This window comes from Lepus europaeus, chromosome 5 (assembly GCF_033115175.1).
Source record: "Lepus europaeus isolate LE1 chromosome 5, mLepTim1.pri, whole genome shotgun sequence".
Lineage (NCBI taxonomy): Eukaryota > Metazoa > Chordata > Mammalia > Lagomorpha > Leporidae > Lepus > Lepus europaeus.
The window spans coordinates 123,993,762-124,007,277 of record NC_084831.1 but is presented as its reverse complement, the minus strand read 5'-3'; the positions used below and the strand labels follow the sequence as shown (position 1 = coordinate 124,007,277).

The 13,516-nt window shown below is 38.5% G+C and overlaps 1 protein-coding gene across 1 annotated transcript; it reads left to right on the top strand.

Moving 5' to 3' along the window:
• The first annotated feature begins 9,563 nt into the window (after positions 1 to 9,563).
• Positions 9,564 to 10,544, top strand: LOC133759231 (olfactory receptor 6K2). The gene has a single exon (XM_062190175.1). It carries the CDS (start codon positions 9,564 to 9,566, stop codon positions 10,542 to 10,544), a length of 981 nt encoding a protein of 326 aa, XP_062046159.1.
• Positions 10,545 to 13,516: the final 2,972 nt, after the last annotated feature.

Here is a 13,516-nt window from a genome sequence, read left to right as displayed (position 1 = left end):
TGGTTTTTATTCTTCAACTTCTTAACATGATGGGAAAATTGGATCTCCTCATGCAGAACTATGAAACAATACTCATATCTTACACCCTATACAACAACCAGCTCACAATGGATCAGAGATCAAAACCCCATCCCTGAAATCAGGAAATTAGTAGAAGAAAGCAGGGAAGACATGGCGAGACACTGGCATAGGCAAAGACTTCTTGGATAAGATCCCAGAAGCACAGACAATAAAGACAAAAATAGACAAATGAAATTACAATCAAGCTAAGATGCTTCTGCCTAGCAAAGGAAACACTCAGCAAAGTAAAGAGGCCACTGATAGAATGGGAGAAAATAATTTCCAAGTATACATCTGGTAAGGAATTAATATCCAGAATATATATAAGAGCTCATGAAACTCAACAACAAAACAACCCAGTTAAGAAATGAACAAGGACGTGGCCGGCACCACAGCTCAAAAGGCTAATCTTCTGCCTGCAGCACCAGCACAGGTTCTAGTCCTGGTCGGGGCGCCAGATTCAGCCCCGGTTGCCCCTCTTCCAGTCCAGCTCTCTACTGTGGCCCGGGAGTGCAGTGGAGGATGGCCCAAGTGCTTGGGCCCTGCACTCAAATGGGAGACCAGGAGAAGCACCTGGCTCCTGGCTTCGGATCAGCACGGTGCACCAGCTGCAGCACGCTGGCCTCAGCGGCCATTGGAGGGTGAACCAATGGTAAAAGGAAGACCTTTCTCTCTCTCTCTCTCTCTCTCTCTCTCTCTCACTGTCCACTCTGCCTGTCAAAAAAATAAAATAAAATAAATTAAAAAAAAAGAAATGAACAAGGACTTAAACAGGCATTTTTCAAAAGAGGAAATTCAAATGGTTAACAAACACATAAAAAAATTGTCCAGGATCACTAGCTATCAGGGAAGTGTAAATGAAAATCACAAATATGTTTCATCTTACCCCAGTGAGAAATGGCTATCATCCAACAATCAAAAAGTAACAAATGGGAGATTCCAAAATGGCTGAATAGGGAAAAGAAGTGCTGGTTTTGAACAGGGGAAAATAGCAGAGGGAAAGCAGAGAAAGTGCATTCCCTGAGGAGAGTTTGAGAGAAGTTTGCAGTGAAAATTCTACAGCAATTTAGAAAAGAAAGAGGGATGCCATGGAGCAGCGTGGAAGTTGCAGACATGCAGAAATGAGAGCGGACACCACACACAACCCCGGTAGCCGGGAGCTGTAGGAGACTCCAGCTCTGGAGAGCTAGGTGAGAGCCAACTGTGGGAGCCCATGGCACTGGTAATGTTGCCTGAGGGAGAACCTTGTGGAGTACATTGTCTTTGATTCCAGCCTGGAGCTCTAGCTGGAGACAAGTGCCCATCTAATCCAGTTAAATAAAAGAATGTTTCTTTCTCTCCATCATGTCACAAGGGTGCCTGGAAACAGGCAGGAATAAGGTGCTAGTTTGACACCAGGAGAGGTGTGCTTGTTTTTTTTTTTTTTTTTTTTTTGCATGCCTGAGGCCAGGGAACTTTACCAGATGGAAAAACCCATGTTCCGCGCTGGCTCTGGCTGGGAGGGTTGACAGGGGGCTGAGCACCCATGTAGGTCTGTAAGGTGCCCTCAGCCTCTCAACATAGCACAGACTCTGGGGCTCAAACCACCAAGGCAGAGCACTTATAATCAACTGGTTCTGGGAACGTCTCTGTTCTCTGTAAATGGGGCAGGTTCGTGGGGGTAGAGTAGATCCTCTGCACTCCATGATTGCAGCAGCCTTGTGTGTTGTGACAATAGGATTTCAGTGACTGCATGATAGACCATGGGGTGTAACTAGGTCTCTGGGGAACTACAGTGTCTGGCCTCAGAACCTCAGAGCTAATGGCCTGCACTGAGTCACCCCAGAGGTTATCTTGCTCATACTGAGCATCATATGGATCTTTAGTATATGTGCATATGTGTGTGTATATATGTGTGTGTATGTGTGTGTATATATGTGTATGTATATGTATATGTATATATATATATATATATAGAGAGAGAGAGAGAGAGAGAGAGAATGGAATACTACTCAGCTATAAAAAGAATGGAGTCCTGTACTTTGATACAAAATGGATGCAACTGAAAACCATCATACTTCCTGAAATACACCAGGTCCCAAGAGATAAATACCATGTTTTGCCTGATCTTTGGCAACTAGTAGGGAACCAGAAATTGTAATGTAAATGAGTGATATTGACATTTTGAGATTGAATGATTGTTTACAACCCATTTCTCTACTGTTGAGGATGGGTGTGTTTTTTTTTCTCCTTAAAAAAATTATAACAAATGCTGGTGAGGATGTGGGGGAAAAAGGTACTCTAATCCACTGTTGGTGGGAATATAAACTCGTCCAACCATTATGAAAGAGAGCATGGAGAAGCCTCATAAACTCGAAAATAGATCTGCCATATGAACTTGCCATCCCACTCCTGATTATTTTCCCAAACAAAATGAAATAATCACATGAAAGAGGTATCTGTATTCTCATATTTATAGTGGCTCAACTCACACTAGCTAAGAGAAAAATTGTGCTATATATACAATGAAATACTACTCAGAAGTAAGAAAGAATGAAATCCTGCCTTTCACAACAAATGGATTCAATTAGAGACCATCATGCTTAGTGAAATAAGCCCGTCCCCAAAAGACAAATATTTGTTCCTTGATTTGTGCTGTCTACTATACAGAGAACAAAATTGTAATATATATGCATGATATTGACATTTTGAGATTTGACTATTGCTTATAGCCTTTGTCTATACTTTTGAGGAACAGTGGTTTTTATACTTACTACTTGTTGAACACTTTATTCTATAAAGGGTTAAGCTTGTGATCATAAAGCAAATTGAAACTATTTCATTATAAAAATTAAAAGAAAACAAAGAAATTCAGGAGGATGGAGGGTGGGAATGAGTTGAGTGAGGGAGGATAGGATGGGAAGTATTATTATATTCTTAAAACTGTACATATGAAATTTATGAAAATTTCCCCTATATACAAATTAGAAAGAAAAGAGAAAGAGAACTTATGGAGCAAAGAGTGTATTTGGTCCCTATAAGGAAGGGTAAGAACCGGTTGTTGGATCTTGATTTCATAAGACGCTTGCTTTAGATTCAGCACATTCTCTACTGGCACCAGCTGCCCTAGTAAATGGAAGCCTCCCACTTTTTATTCCTATTCCAGAGCATATTCTCTGATAATTGGGCAGAGCTGGGATTGAGTCTTAATTTTTCTACTCCAGGGTAGGAACCTTAGCATGTTAGGTTCATTCAGACTCAGTTTTTTCTTTGGAGATGCCTTCTTTTTATATAAAAAAAAGATTTTATTTATTTATTTATTTGATAAGTAGAGTTACAGACAATGAGAGAGACAGAGAGAAAGGTCTTCCTTCCATTGGTTCACTCTCCAAATGGCCACAATGCCTGGAGCTATGCCAATCCGGAGCCAGGAGCCAGGTGCTTCTTCCTGGTCTTCCATGTGGGTGCAGGGGTCCAAGCACCTAGGCCATCCTCCACTGCCTTCCCAGGCCACAGCAAAGAGGTGGACTGGAAGAAGAGCAACCAGGAACTGATGCCCATATGGGATGCCGGCGCTGCAGGAGGATAATTAACCTAGTGTGCCACGGTGCCGGCCCCTGGAGATGCCTTCTTGAGTTCATAGAAAAACATTGAATACTTTCACTAACCACTTTGTTCATGTACCCATTAGGAAGCTTTCTATCTGGGAAAATACTGACTCGTAATCATTTCTGCTATGGATTTTTTGAAGGCACATGATCACATTATACTGAACTTCTTGGTCTCATGATTTTTTGGTGAATGAACGAAGTCAAATAATCAAAATTATTTGTGTAAATAATCTTGATGGGAGCATTGTACTACACTGTTAATTTGCTTTAGTCTTTAGTACTTTAGTCATTTAAAGTATCTTGCCTGTTATTTTCCTTTCTAGAAAAATCTCTGATTTCTGCACAAAGAAAACAAAAGAGGGAAATATCATCAGTTAAAGTATTAGCTTCAAACATCAATATGAATTTAGTAAAACATGCCTGAGCGTTTTTTTTGTTTGTTTGTTTGTTTTTTACTGAATTACATTGGCCCAAGAACAAGCAGGATGTAAGCCTAGTTACCTTTTTATCATTATACAGTTGATATTTTACCTTCTGCTGTATCATTATCCTGCAAATCTGGGTTTAGAATTTTCAGCATTTTGATTCATTAAAATCAGTTAACTAGAATTACCTAAGGCAGGGAAGACTAAAAGCGAAACAATTTCATTCCAAAGCCTAGAGCTCCCAGGTTATCTCATTTGTCCTGAGTTGGAATTCCCTGGAATGATTATTTCCCTAACTACAAACCTGAACTGTTTTTCTTAATTGGATTTATTATGACAGTGCTTGTTTTTCTACTTGACTTGAGTCATTTGTGTAGAATTCCCGAGACAGACTATCTAGTTAGTTATATGCAGGGAGAGAGGTAGGCAGATAGACGAGAGAGAAATATAAAAAGAAAGAGAACTACAGGGAGAGAGAGATCTATGGATCATTGGCTAATGAAGAAATTCAGTTCTGGTGGAGAATTCAAAACAGAAACAGCAGCAGAAGAAAGGAAATTGTTTTTTAATTTAGTAGTTTTATGTACGCCACATCAGTGTCAGGGAAAGATAAAGTCCTCACTCATATGTTATTCCAACTTTGGAACCCAACTACAGCGAGGTTAGTGAATTAACTAATTTTGGGGAATGGGAGATATCTGGAGAAATAACAACATATCTCCATATCACTAGATACTACCAGCTGTTGGGAAGGTCTCAAGGAAAGAGTGTTTTACAGCAAGTTAGTACAATGACTAAATTTGCAGGGATATTGGGGAGACTTAGAGCAAATGCTCAAAGGATCGCTTTAAAACTACAGATGAACGTTGTTATGGATGCCTGAAATGTTTCAGCCATCATTGTTTCAATAGTCCATTGAGATTTCCAGTTGACTCCTGAATAATTAATATCTGACATTTATACTAGATTTATAATCTCTGATTTTTGGATAAAAATAGGAGAGAATTTAGTGGCAAAGTTGATTTTTTTTTTCTCTTTTGGTTCAAATCTTCCTTAACCTTTATTTGTCTGAACCACATCTCTCTCTTTTTTTTTTTAAGTTGGAAAGAAAACAGTTTTATTTTAGCTGCAAGTTATGGTCTAAGTTTCTTTTTCTTTTTTTTTTTTTTATATACAGAAGATCAGTTCAGCATATATTAAGCAAAGATTTCAACAGTTTGTCCCCACATAGCAACACAAAGTGAAAAATACTGTTGGAGTACTAGTTATAGCATTAAATAACAGTGTACAGCACATTAAAGACAGAGATCCTACATGATATTTTTAAAAAATTAATTAATTTTCTATGCAATTTCCAATTTAACACCAGGTTGTTTTTTTTTTATTTTCAATTATCTTTATATACAGAAGATCAATTCAGTATATACTAAGTAAAGATTTCATCAGTTTGCCACATCTCTTGAGGAGATTAGGGAATTATGCCTAGGTCTGCTCAGCAGGGAACTTCTAGAACTGGTAGCCTGGGGTTGTAAAATCTTGTTCTGAGGTCCACAGGAGATCGGCTGACAACTTTTGGGGGTATCAGAACTTATGGGGAAAGTCAGGAGATATAAGAAAGTCAAGAACACTGAAAAAGAAAAAAAAGTAATTAATATATGTATATAAATATAGATTCATACATACACTTCCCACCTCCAATACACAAACACACACACACACATACACAATTTCACAAGTAACAGAAATAGGGGGCTTTAGACATACAATGTTCATTAGTTAGACTGAGAAGAGAGATATGTAGAACTAAGGAAAAAATAGATATTTGAAGGGACATGAAGGGAGAATAGTTCAAGAAAGAGAACTTCATTTTAGGGAAGTTTAAAAACCATAAAATGCACATTACCTGTGTAAAAAATAACACTTTTGCTAATCTAGATTGGTAAGTAGCAAGTTGCCATAGCAACAGGAAAATATGGCTTTGATTTCTACTAAATAACAAAAAAATTCAGTACAGCAATAAAAAAGACAATGCTTGATATTATGTGTAAAGACATAGGAATTTCATGAGGCTTAATTGCAAAACCAATGAACAAATACAGCCACAGCTAAAATAAATAAACTATTAATCTATTAGCTTGTACTGACATCCACTAAACAAGACAATTATTAATGAAAGATAACAAAGTGATATCATTCTATCCTGATTTAGTGATTAGAAAATAATTATCCAAGAGGATTACAGACGGTTTCTTATTAGAAGAAGGACTAGTTTGGAGGGAGACAATGAAAGAAAGCAAAACTTAGGTATAAGTATGGAAGGGGAGTCACATGAGAACAGTGGCAAGATTGACCTTTAGAGAATGGAGACTTAAGTAGAAAAAATATGACAGGAAGCAGAGGACTTTGAAATTCATTACAATACTTTAAGTATTATTATTTTTAAAAGATTCTTAATTATTTATTTGAGAGGTATCGAGAGAGAGAGATAGGGAGAGACAGCGAGAAAGGTCTTTCATCCACTGTTTCACTCCCCAAATGGCCAGAATAACCAAAGCTGGTCCAATTGGAAGCTAAGAGCCAGGAACTTCTTCTGGGTCTCTCCTGTGGGTGCACAGGCTCAAGTGCTTGGACCATCTTCCACTGCTTTCCCATGCCATTAGCACAGAGGTGGATCAGAAGAGGAGTGGCCAGGACTTGAACCAGCATTCATATGGGATGCAGGAACCACAGCACCAGCCACATATTTAAAGTATTCGTATTTGGCATAAAATCAAGGTAAGAGTAGCAAAAATAAATATATTATTGAATTACCAAGAAACAAATTAATTTAAACAGGCCTTGATGATTAGTTTAAGAACTGAGGGGGGGGATAAACATGAGTAAAACTGGTATCTGTGTTTACAAAAATAATAAAGTTGTTGAGGAATACTAAGAAAGTGCCAATAGGTGATATACTAGTCTGTTTGGGATGTCAAAAACAGTACTGATTAGCTTAAACAGCAGAAATGCTATTTTCTCAATGTCCCAAACTGTAAATCAGAGATTAAAATTTCAAGGGGTTGCTTTCTCCTTGTGTTATAGGTAATTATCTTCTCTCTGAGTCTTTGTATGATTATCTCTCTGAAACTATGTCCAAATCTGTTCTTTAGCATTGTCATATTGAATTAAAAATTTCTCTAATAACCACATTTTAATTTAATTTAATTTTTAACAACCAACTATGCAAACACAGTCTCATTCTCAAGTCCTGAGGATTAGAAACTCAACATGTGAATTTGCTTCAGGGAACAATTGAGTCTCTAATGGATGAGTATAAAAAGTGTGAGTTAAGGTGAGATTTCTAAGCACAAGAGTACTGGGAAAAATATGGGCTCAGGAGAGAGACCCAGAATAAGGAATTCTGGAGTCACACTGTTAATAACCATGGGCCAATAGAAGTTGATAAATAATCTTGAATTACTGAAGTCGTAAAGTATTAGTCTGTGTAGAAGGGAGTATAGGATGAAAAGAAAAAATGTATGACTGAATTGTTGGTTCCTTCATATTTTGGAAATGAAAAACAGTGGATTCAATGAGGGAAACCAGGATAGCAAGATGTTAATCTCCAAAGAAAAGAAAATGCTTCAGGGGTCGCAGATTGACCTTTGGAGGTTGGTGGCAATAAGGGCAAACTGACACTGCTGACTTCTCGCTCAGGGAGTCACCAGTATGTCTTTAAAAGAAGAAAACCGGTGGAAGAAAAATTTTTCAAAAGGAATTCAAGAGGGAATAAAGATAATAAATATGCACTACACATTAGAGAAAGTGTTCTTAACACAAAGGAGAGAAGTAGTCTGTGTAGAGACATTTTCCCCCAAATAAGGAGATATGAGCATATCTGATAGCTGAAGAGACTAAATTAGCACAGCAATGAAACATAATTCTGAAAATGGAATAAATTGATAGGGCAATCTCCTATAATGTGTGGTATTAAATTTTATTCCACAGAATCTTACAGCTCTGCACTCCCACTCAATATTCCATGCAATTCTCTTAGAGCAATTCTGCATTTATTTCTTAATATATTCAGTTTTCATGAATTATTTCCTTTGGAAAACTTCTATTACAAAACAACTTTGAGGGGCCAGCACCATGGCGCAGTAGGTTAATGCTCCGCCCATAGCACCAGCATCCCATATGGGCACTGGTTCTAGTCCCAACTGCTCCTCTTCTGATCCAGCTCTCTGCTATGGCCTGGGAAAGAAGTAGAAGTTGGCCCAAGTCCTTGTGCCCCTGCACCCTCATGGGAGACCTGGAAGAAACACCTGACTCCTGGCTTTAGTTCGGCACAGCTCAGGCCATTGTGGACATTTAGGGAGTGAACCAACGGAGGGAAGACCTTTTTCTCTGTCTCTCCCTCTCACTGTCTATAACTCTACTTCTCAAATAAATAAATAAAAATATTTAAATAAATAAAACAACTTTGACAGTCCTTACTTGGAAGATGCAGAATAGAAGGGGTAGGAGGAGGCAAAATGACCCACCTTTTGATAAAAATGATAAAATAACATGCAAGCATTGCTAGAATTTTTCTCTAATATTCTTTGAACCATAGCTAACAACAGACATTCCGAGAGGGAGATTTATTTAGAGGAAGGAAGTGGGAAAGGTGGGAGGAATTCACAAGTGATGGCTTTATCTTTATCATTTAAATGTTAAATCAAATCAAATGCCAAAAGTCAGATGAACTTAAGAGTTTGAGGAAATCATTTTGAAAGAGTTGTGGGGATATGATTAGAAAACCAGAAATACATCTGAATACAGAAAAGAATATTATCTTAATTGTTTGCTAGCCCTTCTATGCTTTATCTAGTTCTTTGTCTGAATATAATGGTTTTTAAAATATAGCCCTCAGGGCCGGCGCCGCGGCTCAATAGGCTAATCCTCCGCCTGCAGCGCTGGCACACCGGGTTCTAGTCCCGGTCGGGGTGCCGGATTCTGTCCTGGTCACTCCTTTTTCTGTCCAGCTCCCTGCTGTGGCCCGGGAGTGCAGTAGAGGATGGCCCAAGTGCTTGGGTCCTACACCCGCCTGGGAGACCAGGAGAAGCACCTGGCTCCTGGCTTTGGAACCTTTGGATCGGCGCCGCGTGCCGGCCGCAGCAGCCATTGGGGGGTGAACCAACAGCAAAGGAAGACCTTTCTCTCTGTCTCTCTCTCTCTCACTGTCCACTCTGCCTGACCAAAAAAAATAAATAAATAAATAAAATAAAATATAGTCCTCAGACATGGAGGATCAACACTGCATGGGAATTTGTTAGAATGTCATATTCTTGTTTCAGAAATATAAAATCTGGACCATTTCCTTCTTTTGTTTTCCTTTACCTCCTCAATGCAGGGGTCTATCACAAAGCTGACTTTTTGTAAGTATAGTTACTTCCTCAACAATAGTGGGCACCTCCTGAGAGACTGGAATACACTGGGAGTTGAAACACTCAACTTCCACTTGGACATGGAGAAGCCCAATTGGACCACTACTCAGGAGTTTATCTTCTCTGCTTTCCCTTATTCCTGGGGAGATTCTGTCATTTGCTTCATTCCATTGCTGTTCATCTATGCTTTCATTATTGTTGGAAACCTGGTCATCATCACTGTAGTCCATCTGAATACTCACTTGCACACACCCATGTACTTCTTCATCAGTGCCCTCTCTTTCCTGGAGATTTGGTACACCACAGCCACGATCCCAAAGATGCTCTCCAGCCTGCTTAGTGAACAAAGGAGCATTTCCTTAAATGGCTGTCTCCTGCAGATGTATTTCTTCCATTCCACAGGCATCAGCGAAGTCTGTCTCTTAACAGCTATGGCCTTTGACCGCTACCTGGCCATCTGCAGCCCTCTTCATTACCCCACTATTATGACCCCCAAGCTATGTGCCCAGCTGACTTTCTGTTGCTGTGTCTGTGGTTTTATCACACCCCTCCCCGAGATTGCCTGGATCTCCACGCTGCCGTTTTGCGGCTCTAATCACCTGGAGCATATCTTCTGTGACTTCCTCCCAGTGCTGCGCTTGGCCTGCACAGACACACAAGCCATCATCATGATTCAGGCAGTGGACATTGTCCATGCGGTAGAAATTATTACAGCTGTGATGCTGATTTTCATGTCCTACATTGGAATTGTAGCTGTCATTCTGCGTATCCGTTCAGCTGAAGGCCGCCGCAAAGCCTTTTCCACGTGCGTCTCCCATCTCACTGTCTTTTTGCTCTTCTTTGGCAGTGTGGCTCTCATGTATCTGCGCTTCTCGGCCACCTACTCATTATTCTGGGATACAGCCATTGCTCTGGCCTTTGCAGTTTTGTCACCCTTCTTTAACCCCATTATTTACAGTCTGAGGAATAAAGAGATAAAAGAAGCTATAAAAAAGCACATGGGTCAAGCTAAAGTCCTATTTTTCTCTACAACAGGAACAAATGTAAGACATCTTAGCTAAGAACCTATACTCGTAGAGTTATTATTCTTCTTCATGCTCAACTTTCAGAAATCTGTTTCTTTCCATCTGCTTATTAATAAAACTGCTCTTCCAAAGACAAATAAATAAATGAATGAAAATCACTTGTAGCTGAATTTGATAGCTTCTTTTCAATATTTACCCAATTTAACATATTTTGGATAGGATTATTATGATTAAACTTTCTGCCACTCACTTGAAACAAATTAATTTTCTTGAAATGATGTGAGTAAATATTTCATTTTAATCCAATCAAAACATTCGTAGTTAGGTCTGGTAATTGAAAAATTATCTTGGTAAGAATAAGCTTTCTCTTGTTGTGTTCATTGCACGTAACTGAAGATTGACCCCAACTTTAAAATTTAGTATTAAAGTATTAATAAGTAGTCTAGATGATTAAAAAAGATACAATTTTTATGATAAATCAAAAGATCAGATCTTTGTTTTCACTGTCATAAAAATACATAGCACATACTAAGTAATTATGTAATAAATTTTTGTAGAGTGAATATACCAATACCATGATGCTGAACTCGGATTGCCTCAATCAATTGATAAACTGTAATTTACAACAATTCTTTATTTTTCAAATTCACTCCTCACTTAGGTTTCAGAATTCTGAATTCTCTTTTATCCCGTCTTGTCGGGGTCTCCTTTCTCTTGCTGACGCTTCTTATCACACATACTTCATAGAAGGGGATTTTTTTTTTCCAGATGTCGAGCCTAAATTTGGATTGTACAAAGTTCATTTCTAAGCAATCTATTTCAAAAAACACATGTGTATTAGAGAGAGAGAGAGAGAGAAATAGAGAGAGAGAGATATCTTATCTGCTGATTTCACTCTCCAAATGGCCTCAATAACCAGGTCTCGGCCAGGCCAAAGCCAGGATCCGGGAACTCCATCCTGATCTCCCACATGGGTGGTGAAAGTCAAAGTATTAAGCCATCTTCTGCTGCCTTCCCAGGTGCATTAGCAGGAAGCTGAATTGGAAGCAGAGCAGCCAGGACTGGAATAGGCATGCTGATATGAGATGCTGGGATTGCAAGGGAGGCTTAAACCACTATGTTATAATGCCAATCAACATTAGTATATTTTCACCTTTCCCTAGTTTACGAACAGAAATCCTATAACTGTCAGTGTGATTTCCCCATTTCTGTGCCTTATTCTTTCTTTCACTCTCTTTTCTGAAGCTTATGATGCTTTAAAGTCAGTTGGAAAGACAAAGGAAGTCTTAATACCAGCTAATAAAAATCTGCAATGGAGAAGGAAAATGAGAGAAAAGCTGTAGGTTACAGATAGAGGATATCTGAGTGAAAGAATGACTTCAGAGAAAACTTAAATAAGAAAAGAGCAATAAACAAATGTAAGAAATACTGCTGAGTTCGAGTAGTGCATTTTTAATGTTCTTCAAAAGACATGAGGAACAACATTTCTGATGGGTTGACTAATTATTTTAACTGTGTCTTTCTACGTACAATACTGTTACGATAGCAGTACACATATATACCCATTTTATAAAGTGCAAATCATTTTCCTCTCTCCACTTTTACAATTTGGACTATGTGATCTTTTCCTAGATGCAGTCAAGACCCCTAAAAATCAATGCAGCTTAAATTACCTCTCTTACATCCATACTTTCCCACATTCAAGCTTATCTTCCTCATGCAGACTGAATAATGTTTTAAAACTTAAATCTTATTGCTTTACTGCTTTGCCTAAAATCTTTGTATGATTGTGGCCAGTGTTTTCATGCAAGGGTTAAACTGCCACTTGTGATACCAGTATCTCATACTTGAGTACTGGTTCAAGTTCTGGCTGCTTCCTTCCCAAGCCACTTCCTGCTAATGCACCTGCGAAGGCACCAGCAGATGGCACAAGAACATGGGCCCCTGCCACCATGTGAGACACCAAGATGGAGTTCCTGGTTCCTGTGTTCAGCTTGGCCCAGATCTAGCAGTTGTAGCTATTTGGGGAGTAAATCCGTGGATGGAAGATCTGTCTCTGTTTGTTCCTCTCTCTCTGTTGCTCTGCCTTTCAAAGCAATTAATTGATTTAAAAACTTTCTATGACTAACCGTATCTTCACTCCAAATTATGCACATAAAGTAATTTTACTGCCTAATCTCTCTCTTTCTCTCTCTCTCTCTCTCTCCCTCCAATATAAAATATTCATTCCAAGCTGAAAGAAAAACAAAAGAACAGTGAAAGAAAGTTCAAGGTGTGTTGACAACCATGCTACTTCGTAAATGTGCTCTTACTGAATACACAAGATTAAGGAAACATGAACCTTCTGGCTCAAAAAGAATGAACTCATTCTTAATTGATTTTAAATATATTAATTCATGATAATTGCTATATTTATTAGTCGAAATAACATAATAAACATTCACAATAACAATGATGAAATTTTCCAACTATTGGGCACTCTACATAGGTAAAACATTGTACTAAATTGTATTATTTTACAAAATTCTTTATAATAGGTATTATTATCATCCCTATTTTATTAGGGAGGGAACTGATTTATGAGAGTTGGGTGATATTATCTAAGAACACATATTTTGTTAGTAGATTAGCTGTGATTTGGTAACTCTTAGTTACCATTATGTATTTCTTTATGTTGTTACTACATTCTTCAGGAAATAAGTAGATGACATATTTAAGCTCCATCATTGTTCTTCAGAGAAACAGAGTCTAGAGTTATCTATAGAGAGATTTATCATGGGGATTGGCTCTAAAGATTATGTGCACTAAGAATTACTATGATCTGATATCCACAAGTAAAAGAATGAGGAAAACCAATGGTTTAATGCAGTCTGAGTCTTACAGCCCAAGATCTTAGAGAACGTGTGCTGTAAGCTAAGCCCATGTCCTAAAGCCTGAGGGTCAGTATCACCTGATGGCAAAGGTGGAAGATGGATGTTCTAGTTCATTTGAAGTGAATGTGGCAGAAT

Excerpts from the sequence above, each read along its gene's own strand:
- LOC133759231 (XM_062190175.1), top strand. The coding sequence starts at position 9,564 with ATGGAGAAGCCCAATTGGACCACTACTCAGGAGTTTATCTTCTCTGCT.